The sequence below is a fragment of the Ursus arctos genome, unplaced genomic scaffold, assembly GCF_023065955.2.
Source record: "Ursus arctos isolate Adak ecotype North America unplaced genomic scaffold, UrsArc2.0 scaffold_22, whole genome shotgun sequence".
Taxonomy (NCBI): domain Eukaryota; kingdom Metazoa; phylum Chordata; class Mammalia; order Carnivora; family Ursidae; genus Ursus; species Ursus arctos.
In genome coordinates, this window is record NW_026622897.1 from 9953154 (window position 1) to 9968954 (window position 15801).

A 15801-nucleotide genomic window follows, 5' to 3' on the forward strand; every position below is an offset into this window, starting at 1 on the left:
ACCTGCGTCAACTCTGCACATAAACCTAGCAGAGCTGTACCCACTCATCCCCTTCAAACCTAACCCTGACCAGTCTGTGTGAGTCGGGACTTTCTTGTCCTTCTTCTTTAAATTCCTTTCTCACTTAGACAATGAAGCACTGGACTCTTCCAATTCACTAGTTTCCAAATTGGCTACAGATCAGAGTCACCTGGGAAATTTTAAATTATATAGATGTTTAGACTTGAATAAATAACCAATATTCTTTCAGCATGTTTTTTTTAAATGGTTTATTGCATTTCATTGTGAATTTTAGTAACCAAAATATTTTTGGTGGGAATATAAAATTACTGGTTTTAACCCAACTTACACTTTAGATATAGAGTATCATAGAGAAATCAGACACAGTGGCACTTACTTGTGATATGTTGGCACGACATCATGGAACAAATGGAAGATATTCCTCACTGAGTAGAAAAGTTGAACAGCACTGAAGAAGAAAAAGTTTCAACAGAAATGCATAAGGATACTGGCAATGAGAAAAAAGGTCAAACTAAGTGCACATTAGTCGTCAACTAAACTACAGTTCGAGAGAACACCTGCCTTGGTCACTGTTGAAAACACCCTACATCTAGATGGAAATATATTCTCAACCAGTATTTACAAACTAGATTGCAGTTCTAAAAACCTGGATCTATTAATATTTTAAGAATAGCAGCATTAACCCAAAGCCTCTTTCCCATGATCAATTTGTGTTCTGCCAGTACCCAGAGTATCCCTTCAGTAACAAATGGAGCTAAGCCTCAAGCAAATGTCACCTACTCACTGGCGCACTCTGCAAAGGGCAAGGTATCAATAAAGGCATTCATTTGGTTCTTTTAGAATCAGTCTGACTTTCAGCTTTCACCTTTTCTCCTCCTTACCCTGATGCAAGGAGATGAATCAACATTTCTAGGATAGAATCTAACCTCAAAATTTTTTGCCCTTTAAATCTGGCCTTAGAACACCTGAAGATTATTATTAAAATACACTCAGAGCAAATATAAGGTTTGTACAGCTTACTTCCACATAAGAATATCTTAAACCATGTACCTTGAATAAGTTACAGGAATTCCACAAATATTTAGAAAAACAAGTCATGGTTACTATATCCCAAAACACTGTTACTACTTGATTACTAGGATACCTGATGAAATTATTTCATTTTATTCTTGCTGCACGTGTTTCTATTCAAGGTTTGGTAATGGGGAAGTGAGTCATAACGTAGTTGTGTTTCTGTTTGCCCTGTTTAAAACTATTGCTTTCAGAAGAAAGAACGCGTATAGATATGCAGCATACAAAACTACTGTTTAGTGTTCTGTGTTATCAAAAAATTAAGGAAATACTGCCTTGCATCTCTAACTTCTGGTCTAGTATATTTCAGGTGAAATAACAGCTACTTCTAAATTTATTTTCCAAAGGAGTATATACTTTTTACATGTATTTTTCTTCTTACTTATATTTAAAACTGATGGACTTGTGAACACAACAATTCACTGCAGTCATGGAAATATCCTGGTAAACATGTTCTTTCTAGAGCAGAATAAAATAAAGGAGTTTGTCTGCATGTGGAGATAAGAACAAAAACTCTGGAAGCCCACCTGTGAGGCAATGTGGTTGAGTCAGGCCCTAACTGGGACTGTTCTGTCCTCTGGGGATGAGAAGTAAAGAACCTCCATCCACAGATTCAAACTGTTTATGTCAGTCCGTTCTACAGCTTGGGCTCCAGCCTGCAATCTTCCCCTTAATTTTGTCCAGGAGTAGGAGAGGAGATCATGAAGCAAAGAGTGATTCAGAATTGGATGTGGACTAGAGTTGGAGGTACCCTGAATACAGTGTAGATTTAGAGAAATCATCTTGAAAGGATAAAATCAGATCTTCAGAAATTCCATGCTTTTCCTTCTACCTTTGGCCTTCCAACCAACTATTATTGCATTAAAAACAAAAATGAAATTAATTATATTAGGGACTGGATTTCAAAAGGTAAAATGAATGTTAAGCTAAAAGGCCAGGGCAGGCTGGAGCAGATGGTATAACGACCACTATTACCATGGCCACCAGTAATAATAAAATAAACATCTGAGTACTGAGCATTTTCCAGGTAGTATTCTAAGTTCTTTACATGTGCTTTCTCATATAACATATGAGAAAACATATATAAATTATATAAAAATTATATAAAAAATAGAAATTAAAAATTAAAAGAGCTTCTTGTAAAAAAGTGATTAACGACTTTAATGTCAAAGAAACTCCATTCATTCACCCATACACATGCTTCCATTTCTAATACACCCTGCAAGAAGTACATGTTATTGAAAATAAAAGTGAATTACTGATATATATCTGTGTGCTGCACTGTTTTTCTAGGGAAAAAAAAGTACTAACTAATGGGATAAGAAAACCCAAAGACTTCCAGCTAATTTTCTCAATAAATGCTTAGATACGCATGTAACCACATCACTGCCATTTTCAGAACTCTTACCACTGATCACTGCTGGTTGTTGCCTCTAGCAAAGTCTGATAGGCAAGTTCCATTAACTGCTTCACAGATTCACTGATGCGGCACGTGGGCAAAGAAAAGGAATGTTGGTCCAATGTATTTTCAGGCTCTAAATTCACCACCTCGTTGTACTGAGTTGTGCACATTTTCTGTACTTCTAGCTTTTCATCCTTCTCAGGATGGGCTAAGTCCGGCACACTTATCTTAGAATCAGGAGTAATCTAAGATTCGAACATAAAACAGAATATGTATTGTCCTCAGAATAATTCAAATACAAGCACACAGACAGCAGTAAGATACTGGTGGACTCCATGATGATCAAGTTGTGGCTCTGAGAGTGATCAAAAGATCTGAGTAAATATGGAAATTATTTTAATGACTGCTCAAACTGGGGTGAGAGCATGTCATAAGAAATAAAGAACCCCCTTTACTGTGCCATTCTTCCATTTCTTCTGTGTACTCTTCATATTGATGGAAAGAGCAAAGCTGTGAAACTGGCCCAAGATTTCAGGTAAATGAAAGGACCTTCAAAATCATCTTTCTCAGACTAGACCACTAAATTATTCCAGACCAGTATAATTTTGTGTTCTGTTGTCATTAAACAAATTATTTCCCACAAGCAACATGTGTTGGCTTGGCCTAAGAAATAACCCATTCAGCTAGCAAATCCTCCACTCAACAAAACAAAACTTCAAACCAAAACCAAAAAGCTTCCCTAACACTTATACAGAATGAAAATTCCAGGGCTCCTGGGTGGCTCAGTCGGTTAAGCATCTGCCTTCAGCTCAGGTCATGATCCCAGAGTCCTGGGATTGAGCCCCACATTGGGCTCTTTGCTCAGCCAGGAGCCTGCTTCTCCCTTTGCCTGCTGCTCCCCCTGCTTATGTGTGCTCTCTCTCTCTCTGTCAAATAAATAAAATCTTTAAAAAAAAAAAAAAAAAAAAAAGCAAAGCAAAGCAAATTCTTGGGTATCAAAACCAACTGAAAGAACACTAGGCTGTTAGTCTGGAAACATCAGTGATATTTTTTATACTGACTTTTAACAAAGTCATTTAACCTCTCTGGACCTCAATTTTCTCATTGTAAAATGAAGAAATTGTACTACAATCATGGTCTTCAAACCTTGTTTTCCAGAGATGAAGCAGGTGGGAGCAGCGGGCTCCAGGGCAAGAGCAGCAGTCCTGCTCTGCACATGCCGGACTTCTCTACAAAGTCTCTAACGGAAAAAGCTCCAAGTCTAATAAAAATGTGTACGTCATCAAATCTGCTTTCCTGATCGACAAAATGGTATAATAATATCTATTTCAAAGGGCTATTAAGAAGTTTAAATGAGAATACAAATGTCTGGGAGCCAGCAGTCAAATTTATGGCAAAGATAGAGAGTAGAACAAAAAATATAATTATAGAGATGATTAAAAAATGCTAATGTTTGTCTGAAAAACAGTGGGCCCAAAATATACATGACCCAATCAAGTGACTTCTTGAGGAAGGTGGGGGAACCCATGATGGAAGAATATAAGATCTAGTCTGGCGTCTGTGAGGTTAAAATGCCAAAAGAAAACCACCACCAACAAAAAGTAGCTTTAGATCTTTATGGAAAATAGTGGGTACATATAGAGAATTGTTTAGAGAGAATTTAGATGAAAACCATTAAAGGCAATTAAGTTGAAAATGGCTTTTAGAAAAAGGAAGAGGATCTTTTCAAAGTTGAGCAGTTTAGAAGATCTAATCTCAGGGCCTAAATGCAAAGAGAAAGAACCAGGATCAAATCTAGACCAGTGGGGCTCTGTAGATTCTCAACTAGGGATAATTTTGCCCTCTGGAGGACATGTGGCAATGTCTGCAGACATTTTTGGTTGTCACAACTGGGAGAGGTGCTACTGGCATCTAGTGGGTAAAGGTTAGGAGATATGATAAGCATCCTACAAAAGAGCCCCCAACAGCAAAGAATTACCTGGTCCCAAATGTCAACAGTGCCACTACGGAGAAACCCTGACCTAGAGAAAGCTACTATTAGGGTTTGAGTCCTGAGGAAAATGTAGTCTTATAGAATGTCAGAACGAGCTGAGTAGGGAGCTCAGAGATTATCTAGTTCAATTCTGTCACATTACAGGGGCGCCTGGGTGGCACAGCGGTTGGACGTCTGCCTTCGGCTCAGGGCGTGATCCCGGCATTACGGGATCAAGCCCCACATCGGGCTCCTCCGCTATGAGCCTGCTTCTTCCTCTCCCACTCCCCCTGCTTGTGTTCCCTCTCTCGCTGGCTGTCTCTATCCTGTCGAATAAATAAATAAAATCTTAAAAAAAAAAAAAAAATTCTGTCACATTACAGAAGAAGAAAATGAGGTCCAACAAGGTTAAAAGATTTAGCCCAGGGTCACAGAGCAATCCAGTAACAATCCTATTTACATCAAGGAGTTACGGGACAGGAAAGTGGGACATATATTAACTCTCTACCAAATATTTACTGAGCACTAAATACACAGTACTGTGTACCAATATTTTCTTGGTGCTACAGATACAACAGTAGACAAAAGGGTGGCGAAGAGAAAAAAAAAAAGCCCACATGGAGCTTATTTTCTAGAGAGAAAGAAACAATAAATAATTTATACGGTATGTTTGTTGCTAATAAGAGATACGAAGAAAAATAAAGCAGGGAGAAAAGGGTGCAGGAAGAGGAGGAGGTCCCAATTTTAAAAGAGTTGCCAGGAAAGGAAACAAGTCAGCTGTGGTAAAAACATTCCAAGCAAAGGGAACAAGAGACTCAAAGGTTCTGCAACCAAGTGGGCCTAGCAAATCCAGGGAACGGCATGAGTCCAGCGTGTCTGCAGCAAAGTAACCGAAGAAGAATGCGACAGGAGATGGGGTCAGAGAGGCAATGGCGGGACAAATCCTACAAGGCCTTATGGGCTACTGTCAGGCTACTGGGTCTTTTTCTAAATGAGACGGGAAGCCACTAGATTTTGTACAGGAGAATTACATAATCGAGTAATATTTATGTAAAAATAAATAAAACTCCACAGCACAGCTGCTGGTACTGAGTGGATTACAGCTCCGTAACAATCCAAAATACCTCAAAATGTGTTAAAATCTGTGCACCTCAAAGGGCTAATGAACTATTTTGCTGAGTGGACACAGTTACAAGGTACCCCCAAGGAAGAGGGAAGATAGCAAAAGACGGGATAGAGGGAAGAAGAGTCTAGTCCCTATCACTGTGACAGGAGAAAAATGGCTGAGGAATTACCTTAGTAAGGGACTAACTTAGTCTATGTTTTACTTTAATCTAAGTATACCTTACATTTACCAAATATTATATTATATATGTAAAATGTGAAAAAAAAACAGAAAAGAAAATATACAAGCTTATCTAAGGTCAAAGGAGTAAATTACTCTTCACGCAAATTAAAGAGCCCACTGACTTCGCAGATAATTGTAGATACCCTACAAAGATTACATCTTTTTTGTTTATGACTTTGGCTTCAAAATTAGCGCCTCTGTTAGCCTAAGACATGAAGTCAACATTTTCACAACAGACTATAATCTCTGGACATAACAAAGCCCAACATACATCTGTCACAAAATTGAGTACTAAAAAACTCAAGTAATGAAGTTGAGAAAAATCTACATAGGTTGATATACGGTCTAATTCCAACAACAGGATATTTACATGGGCTTTTCAAGGTACACAACACTTTCATGTGCCCTATCTCATCCGGGCCTCCCAGTATCCTAGGAAAGACGCAGAAATCAGGACCACCTGAAAGATGAGAGAACTAACCGTTGGAAGATGAGCAACTTCTCTCAGTGGGCTCAGCAACTGTTATGCTCTCTTCCACTCTACCATATTTGTCTCAAAAATGCACATCGCTTCCTAAATACAACATAATACATGATAACCCCCAATACCTTCACAGTGTTATGAATTTCAGAGGTCATTAGGTTTCTAGCTGCCACAATCACATCCTGACATTTCTTGTTAGCAAAATGAGAATTGATGTTACGGGCATATTTCAGCAAATCGGTAGTATCTCCTTTTAAAAACCTCATCTCCTTGAGGGCATTTTCAAATTCTTCAGTGGACTGTATGATCTGAGAAAGAAAGACAAAGGGAAAAAAAAAAGAATTATATACACATAGTCCCTTCCAGTATTGAACTTTCATATCCAAGGTACAAAAAATAACAAGGACCAACTGTGTCATTTCAGTCTTACAACAGACCAGCAGTTAGCAGGTATACATGTATTAGACATTCTTCCAGCCCTAAGTTCATTAGGAATAGTACCTTCAATATAAACTTCTGATTCTCAGCAAAAGTGCGAAGATCTCTAAAATAATTACACTTATTTTAATGTTCAAGGAAATGCTAAAAAGAAGCAAAAAAGTAAAATGTCACATAGTAGCTACTATAGTTGATACGAGTATAAAAGAACAATTGTTTTTCAAAGTTGTCTCACTAACGAAAATATACTTAAAAAGAAAACATACTTTCCAATCAAAAGGTAGAAAGCAAGGAGAGAAATGAAGTAATAGGGAATTTGCTTCCACTCCCTATTAATAATTTCCTTAAAGATGTCACTAAAGAGCAAAAGGTCTCCAAGGAAAAACAAAAGACACCAAGAGGCACCTACAGTTTCTCACAGCCTTCTGTGGTATCTCTGCACTCACCTCTTCATACTGCTGTAATTTGCTGCTATTAGTTGGGATAGAATAAACCAAACAGTTTTTAATGAGGCACTCAGACAAGTCCTCCCAGATCATGTCACCAAGCATCTCAGCCAATACGATCTTAGATGTTTTTTCATTTTCTAGGTCAGTATCAAGAGGTAAATCTGAATCAAAAGAAAAAGTTTTAAACAAGAAGCCATTCACAGTTCAGATTATGTTCAAGTTCCCTAGTTTTCTAAAATTCTTTAATTTTAGGATGGGGAAGAAAACAGCACGGATAATTCCACAGCTATCTCAAGTGCCTGCGTGGGACAAAGTATGACATACAATTATTACTTTATTTTCATTGCTCAACTGAAGAGTCTGCACTGTATTACTGCCTGTACTTTACAACAATAAAGTCTTAAGCCATCTACATTATACAGTAATCACCTGCTAATCTACTGATCCAATTATGTGACAAGCATTCAGAAATTCTGAATACCAAGTTGAAACTCATTTAGAACAAAATCCCAGTTTTTTAATAATGAATAAACATTCTCTGTCATCTCTGCCTAGGATCTGCGTGTTTATCCTAAGTAAAATATCAATAAACACCTTACATGAGAGCATAATACCTAATCTAGCAAACAGAATACTTCAATGCCTCTCTATAGGATATCGTATGGTGGTTTTTTACCCCAACACATTTTAATGGAGTTGTTTAAAATACAATATTAATTAATAAATAATAGTTAAGAATCAGTGACCAATGTAAAGGGAAACGGAACCATAAAAGAGATAAGCTATTTTTAACCTAGTCCTGATTGACCAAGGAGGACCTTTAAGAACCTTAAAACAAAGTGAAGCATATTATCTCAGAGCCTTGAGAACCTTACAATGTCTAAAGTCTAGACCTGCATAGCCGCCAGCCACATTTTGCTGCTGAGCACTTGAAATGTGGTTAGTGTGACTGAGGAACTGAATTTTTAAAATTTTTAATCAATTTCAATTTAAAAATGGAAACGGGGGGCGGGGGGGCACCTGAGTGGCTCAGTCGGTTAAGCATCAACTTTTGATTTCCACTCAGGTCACGATCTCAGGGTTGTGAGATGGAGCTCTGCATCTCTCTCCCTCTCCCTCTGCCCCCTCTGCCACGCTCTCTCTCTAAACAAACAAACAAATAAACAAAATCTTTTAAAAAATGGAAGCAAGGCTGTGTGATTATAAAGAGGTAGCACAGAGCAGCTTGTGGTACTAGAATAGTTCCATATCTTGCTTAAGGTGGTGCTACATGGATCTACTATAAAACTACACAGAACTACACACACACACACACACACACACACACACACACACACACACACGACTGCAGGTAAAACCAGTGAAATCTGAGTAAGCTCTGTGAATTGGACTATCGTCAGTTTGCTGGGTTTGATATTGCACTATGGGTACACGAGATGTTAACACTGAGGAAAACAGCGGAAGGGTACATGGGACCACTGCATATTTTTTGAATAAAAAAATTTTTTTTAAGATTTTATTTATTTACCCGAGAGAGCACACAGAGGGAGGAGGAAAGGGAGAAACGGGCTCCCCTTGAGCAGGGAACCCAATGCAAGACTCGATCCCAGGACCCTGGGATCATGACCCGAGCCGAAAGCAGACACTTAACCAACTGAGCCACCCAGGCACCCACTGAATAAAAATTTTTAAGTAAAAGAAAAAAAGGGAAGTAGGGTAAAGTAGTCTTCTGTTAAGCACAACAACTTTGTTGTTTCAAAAAGACTTCAATGTCACTTGAACCACTGTACCGCGTAAGCAATTATGCTGTCTGTACTGCTCATATGTCAGGCACACCTATCATTTCCAGTACGTCCCACGAACACATCACCAATCCTGTGAGTGTAAACAGATTCATTCCATTCGAATTATTTGTTTTCTATGCATCAATATAACACTGTAATGCATTTACTTGAATATTTATGCATACAGCACAAGCTACAATGGTACCTATATAAACTGTAAACGGCAATTAAATTGAAATACCTTAATTACGATATAATTATTTTTCTAAGTTTAAGAAAAATAACTATGGACAAGGTACACTACTGATGCAGAATTAAGTGAAGATGCAAAAGCAAGGAGAATCATGGGGACAGTAAAGGAAAAAAAGAGAGACCAGAAGAAAATATGTCACAAATTTCACAATAAATGGCAGCTGCCATTTACTAACACAGAGCAAAACAAAAAAACCTGTTTTTTAAAAGATAATAAAGTAAACAATACTAAGAGACATTTTCAGCTAATACCATAAACCTTTCACCATACTATTAAAAAGTACTCTATTCTTATTTTAGTTTTCTATTAAGAAAGGGTACTGAATTTTGTCAATGTTTTCCATATCTAATGATGTAACCCCTTTTAATATACTGACATAATAAACTGGTTGATAGCTTTCTTATGCTAAACACCTCTGTATTCCTAGAATAAACAATGTCTCCTTTTTAAAGGTACTGTTGGATTTAAATTACTATATTTTGTAAATGTTAGCATTTATAAGCCAAAGGTAAAATTGTTCTACAGTATTTTCTCTGTCTGTAAGCTATCATTATTACATTTTGGTATTAAGTTTAGGCTGGTTTTTATTTTTATTTTTTTTTAAGATTTTATTTATTTGAGAGAGAGTGTGTGAGAGAGAGCATAAGCGGGAGAGGGTGGGCAGAGGGAGAGGGAGAAGCAGGCTCCCAGGGAGCCTGACAAGGGGCTGGATCCCAGGACCCTGAGATCGTGACCTGAGCCAAACGCAGACACTTAACTGACTGAGCCACCCAGGTGCCCCTATGTTGGTTTTTAAAAACTTAAGTAGGACATGTTCATCTTTGTTTCTACTGATCCAAAGAGTCTGATTAACACTGGGATTATCTATAATTTGAAGTATACACAGAATTTAACTATAAACTTTCTGTGCCTGATGGTGACCTTTTTAGCGGTAAGTCTTTAACAACTTTTCAAATTTCTTTTACAATCATTTGTATGTTCAGAGTTTCTGCTCCTTGATAAAAATCTGTAATTGATATTTCCTAGAAAATCATTCATGGCAAAAGCAAAACTTGCTTGTTATGACAAGTCCCAAACCACTAAGATTTGTAAAGAAATAAACAAAAAGCCAAAAATTTCCCTCTCCATACCCACAAGCTTCTCTCTCCATGCCCAAGTGACCAATGCAATGAGTTTGGTTTGTATTCTTCTTCCTTTACATTCATACTACACACACACACACACACACACACACACACACACAGAGGCAATATATATATATACATACACATGAATTGCCAAATACACACCTACTTGATCTGGACTGAATTGTACACTCTCCCCCATAATTTATACGTTGAAGCCTTAACCCCCAATGTGACTGGGTTTGGAGATAGTGCCTGGCCTTTAAAGAGGTAATTAGGGGGGGGGGGGCGCCTGGGTGGCTCAGTCGTTAAGCATCTGCCTTCAGCTCAGGTCATGATCCCAGGGTCCTGAGATGGAGCCCCACGTTGGGCTCCCTGCTCAGCGGGGAGTCTGCTTCTTCCCTTCCCCCTGCTCATGCTCTCTCTCTCACTCTTTCAAATAAATAAATAAAATCTTTAAAAAAAGGAGGTAATAAAGGTTAAACGAGGTCACTAGGGAGGGGTCCTAATCCAATATGACTAGTGTCCTTATAAGAAGAAGAAGAAACACCAGGAATACACTCTTACAGAGGACAGACCAGTGAGAAGGCTGTCCACAAGGCAATGAGAGGGCTCAGGAGAAAACAAATCTGCTAATACCTTGATCTGGGACTCCCAGCCGCCAAAACTGTGAGAAAATACATTTCTCTTAAGTCACACAGCCTATGGCATTTTGTTAAGGTGGCCCCAGCAAACCAATACAATACTCATATAAGGGACAGCTTTCTTTTTTATAAAAACGGGTTCATGCCATATATTTTACATTGAACTTTTTTTTATCACTTAAAAACAGATCATGGCCATCTCTTAAGTCAATATATCCAGCTCTACTTCATTTCTTTTCCAGAGCTGCAAAATGTACCACAGTATGGCTCAAACATAAGTTTTATAACCATTCCTCAAATGGTGCACAGTCCAGTGTGCAAGGATACAACACTACTCACACACACATATAACCTACTGGTATCACTTCAGTAAAGGATTAAAAAGTGGAATCCCTAGGTCAAAGGGATGCACATTTTAGATTTTACTCTACATACACTATAGAACTCCATATTATTTTCTACAAAGCACTCACAAAAAGCAGTGAAGAAGACTACCTTTCCACTTTCTTACCAGAAGTGTCTCACACAGATCTTTTAATGTTAGCCCTAAGGATGAAAGTTCACCGCGATGGTGTGATTTCCATTCCCCTACTAGAGAGGTTAAGCAACACATTTTTATGTTATTAACAAATTGCACTTTCTCTCCATGTATTGCCTGTTAAAATTTTTTCCTATTTTTCTATTATTAGTGTTCTCTTTTCCTTTGGAAAAAAAGTCCTTATAATAACGTCTTGTTTGTCAAACATCTTACAAGACTTTTCTCCCAGTTCCCTATCTTTTGACTTTGTTTACAGTATTGTTTGCCACGCAGAACTTAACATTTATACGTAGTCAAATTTGTCAGTCCTTCCCTTTATGCATTCTGAGCTTCCTCAGACTATTCACATCTCCTAAATTTTCTTCTAACATTTCTGTTGTTGTCATTGTTCCACACAGAGGGCTGTAATTCATCTCGAATTTACTTCGGTATGAAGTATGAAATAGGAATCTAACTTTGTTTTATCGCACAGACAGCCAATTTTGCTAGCACCATTACTAAACGAACTATCTGTCCCACTAAACTGAAATGTGACTTTGATCAAACATCAAGTTCTCATTTATCCTGGCTCTACTTCTGCTCCACTCTTTCTCATTCCACTGATTTCCTTGTACCAAGATCATAGTTTTAATTTTTAAATTGTCCCATTTCTTAAATCTTTATTGGCAATTCTCCAAATCTATTTTTGATGTAAGCTTTAGAGTAATTTATTGAGTTTGAACATATCCAATGGGTATTTGATTGGAAATGTATTAAATTTATACACTGATTTGGAATGAACTGACAATTTTATGACACTGTCTTCTAATCCACAAAAGCTTCCTTTTATTCAAGTTTTACTTTACATGCTTCAAGGTTTTGTGGTTTTCTTCACATGTGTCCTCCCCTCTTCTTTCTTATTAAACTTATCTTTAAGAATTTTATAGATTGTTAGCATAATAAATATCTTTATATTTTAATATATTATTACTGCACAAAGATGTTACTGATTTTTATATCTTCATACTGTATCTAAACAATTAAATTTTTATATGATAAATTTACATTAAATATAAATATAAAATATAATTTAAATTAAATTATAAATTTAATATGATTTATAATAGTATAAATTATAAAAGTTGTAGTAGAGTCTTTTGGTTTCCTAGGTATGCAATTATATCATTTATATATAAAGATAATTTCTTCTCTTTATTTTAATATTCCTACTTATTTTATTTTCTCTTCTTTGCATTAGCACAACCCCTAAAACAATACCAAAGAATATTAATGGTAGCATGCATTCCCAACTTATAACTGATTTTAATAGAAATAGTTTTTAATCCTTTAATAGAATGCTCGTTGTTGGCTTTTTGGAAGCAATTAGTTTTAAAACCAATCATTACTTTTTAAAAATTCAATACAATAAAGTATAACATAATTACGCAAAGTGATCTATTACATAGCTATATAATTTACTTAATTCCCTATTCTTCAAAATTTCATTACTTTCCAGTATTTCAGTATTATAAGTAACATTATGATGAACATCGTTATACATAGTTTTCTGTAGGGCAGACTTCTATAAGTTGAAATCTTGGTTCAAAGGATCTGAACTTACTATCAAGGCTTTTTATATATTTTGCCAAATTCTTTCCAAACGAATTTTCTTTTTCCTCTTTTAAAAATTCCTTTGTTAGGGATGCCTGGGTGGCTCAGTTGATTAAGCGTCTGCCTTCAGCTCAGGTCACAATCCCAGGGTCCTGGGATCAAGCCCTGCACTGGGCTTCTTGCTCAGCCAGGAGCCTGCTTCTCCCTCTCCTTCTGCCCCTCCCCCTGCTCATGAGCACACACTCTCTCTCTCTGTCAAATAAATAAATAAAAGCTTTTTTAAAAAATAAATAGATTAAACACCTGAAACTAATATAACATTGTAGGTTAACTATACTGGAATTAAAATGAAACTAAATAAATAAAATATAAAAAAATAAAAGCTCCTTTGTTGTTGGTATAACAATGCTTTCTAATAAAGAAAATTTTGAGGAAAAATACAGATTTAAAAGGTGAAAAGAAGAGCATATAACCAAAGGCAAACATAAAAGGAAGGGCAAAAGCCCTTAGGAAGTTTCAGAATAACTAAAATCCAGAGAAAATAGAGGATTCCAAAAAGAACTAAGGACTCAAAATATGATTTCAGGTTATATTTAGATCAAGAAGATGAAGGAACGGAATGAATGCACACTGACGGATATCAAAGAGAACACAAAATTCCTGAACTCGTTCTGTTATCCTCTTCTTTGTCAAAGACAGTGATCTCTAAACCAGAAGGAAAAGAATAAATGGTAAAAGAGAAACTAGAGCCTAAAATGCATAAAGAGATGAGCTGTCTTCTGCTCTGAATATCCTAGATATAAGATAACTTATAAATAGATCAACAAGTATAGTACTGATTAATTTAATGGAGCAAAGTAAAACTGTAAAGAGGTCTGTCTGTACCAGAACTCCCCAGAGCACCCTCTGACTGTAACCCTATCCCAGACAACAATATCATCACTGACTCAGATTAAACTACATGAAAGCATGGGTATCAATTATGCATGCGACATGAAGGGGAGAGGACAGTAAACACTGCAAAATGTTATCAAGTAAAATTTAACAAAGATTAGTGTTAATTCCAAAAAGTCAAGTATAAGATGGGAGAGCAGCAGTTTGCATTGCATTAAGTGTGACATAGGATTTTCATTTAGATTAAGCTCAGTGAGTTAACTGTGTAATAAATAAAAAGGCTTTGGCTATACTCACAGAAGCATGGAACTGAGAATGAGGGCATGAGTGCTCCCAAACTACTCTGAATTAGTTCACACTATACCTATAATACTTTGTTCTGTTTTGAATACCATACTTTAATAAAACTATAGAAGAAATAGGGGTGCCTGGGTGACTCAGGTGGTTAAGCGTCTGCCTTCGGCTCAGGTCATGATCTCAGGGTCCTGGGATGGAGCCCCATATGGGGCTCCGTGCTCAGCAGGGAGTCTGCTTTTCCCTCTCCCTGCCCCCCCCACTCGTGTTCTCACTCTCTCTCTCTCAAATAAATAAAATCTTAAAAAAAAAAAAAAAAGACTATAGAAGAAATGGAATATATTCACAGAAAAGCAATGAAAATAAGAACTTAAACTACGTCATTCAAAAAAATCTAAGGACGTTTATATTGGTGGTAAGATACAGAGGAAGTAACAGCTATTGTAAAGAATTTGAAAGTCCATAATGTGTAAAAGGAATTAGACATGTTCTATATACTACACACAGTAGAAATAGCATCAATAAAACAGGCATTACAGAGCAATGTATTTCGAACAAATTTTTTAAACTATCTTGAAGATTTAATTTGCAAAATGGAGGTTTTGCTAGTAGTATTTACTATAGATAAAGGAGACATGATTTTTAAAAAACAAGCAAACAAACAAAAACTCTGTAAAACTCAGAGTTGCCCAGAGGCAGGACAGAATGCATCAAAAGGAAGTTACCTCCCCCTCACTAACAATGCTCAGGCTGATTATGTGACCCATGGATGGGAGTGTTAGAGAGGAGACTCAAGCATCAGAGATCTCTGGTTCTTTCCAATCCTTGGATACTTTGTTTATACCTATGTATTATTTCCCTAAGTGAAGGAACAAGAAAACTACCTTGGATTTCTGCAGTTTATATAAGTCTGAAGACTTTTTTTCTTCTCTGCTACTGTTAAAACTAGAACCAATTCCTTCCTTTACACAGAAATTATTTTATATAAATAAACTAAATGACTGCCAGGAAGGCATACAAACAACACCAGCAGTTTTTTATTTTTTCTACATCAAGAACGTTCGACTATTCAGTAAGACAACTGAAAAGTATAAAGAAGGTAAGTCAAAATAAGCCAATAAAAAAAAATTTTTTTTAAAGTCAAATAACAAAAGAACAGTATTAAAACCCCAGAAAAACTTTATTTTTAATAGTATGACAACCAAAAAAATTATTCAAGCAATACAGAAACTGGCTATTTCAATCATGAATATATAAAGATCTAAACAATAGGCTAAGAATGTAATTTATTTCTTATGCTAAATCTAGTTTGTTTCTATCAGATTAATGGAGAAATATGTAGACCTTGGTTCAGGGCGCCTGGGAGGGGCTCAGCCGGTTAAGCGTCCAACTCTTGATTTTGGCTCAGGTCATGATCCCAGGGTTGTAAGATTGAGCCCTGTGCTGGGGGTGGAGCATGCTTAAGATTCCCTCTCTCTCTCTCTCTCTCTCTCTC

The 15801-nt window shown here is 36.7% G+C and overlaps 1 protein-coding gene across 1 annotated transcript in view; it reads right to left on the bottom strand.

Moving 5' to 3' along the window:
• ZW10 (zw10 kinetochore protein) overlaps positions 1–15801 on the bottom strand; it is a 31507-nt gene that overhangs the window by 6145 nt on the left and 9561 nt on the right. The window contains exons 8-11 of the mRNA XM_026505728.4: positions 7183–7346; positions 6424–6606; positions 2501–2739; positions 398–469 (exon numbers count right to left, since the gene is read on the bottom strand). Of these exons, the coding sequence (XP_026361513.1) occupies positions 398–469; positions 2501–2739; positions 6424–6606; positions 7183–7346 (658 nt within the window). The remainder of the gene's footprint in view (positions 1–397; positions 470–2500; positions 2740–6423; positions 6607–7182; positions 7347–15801) is intronic.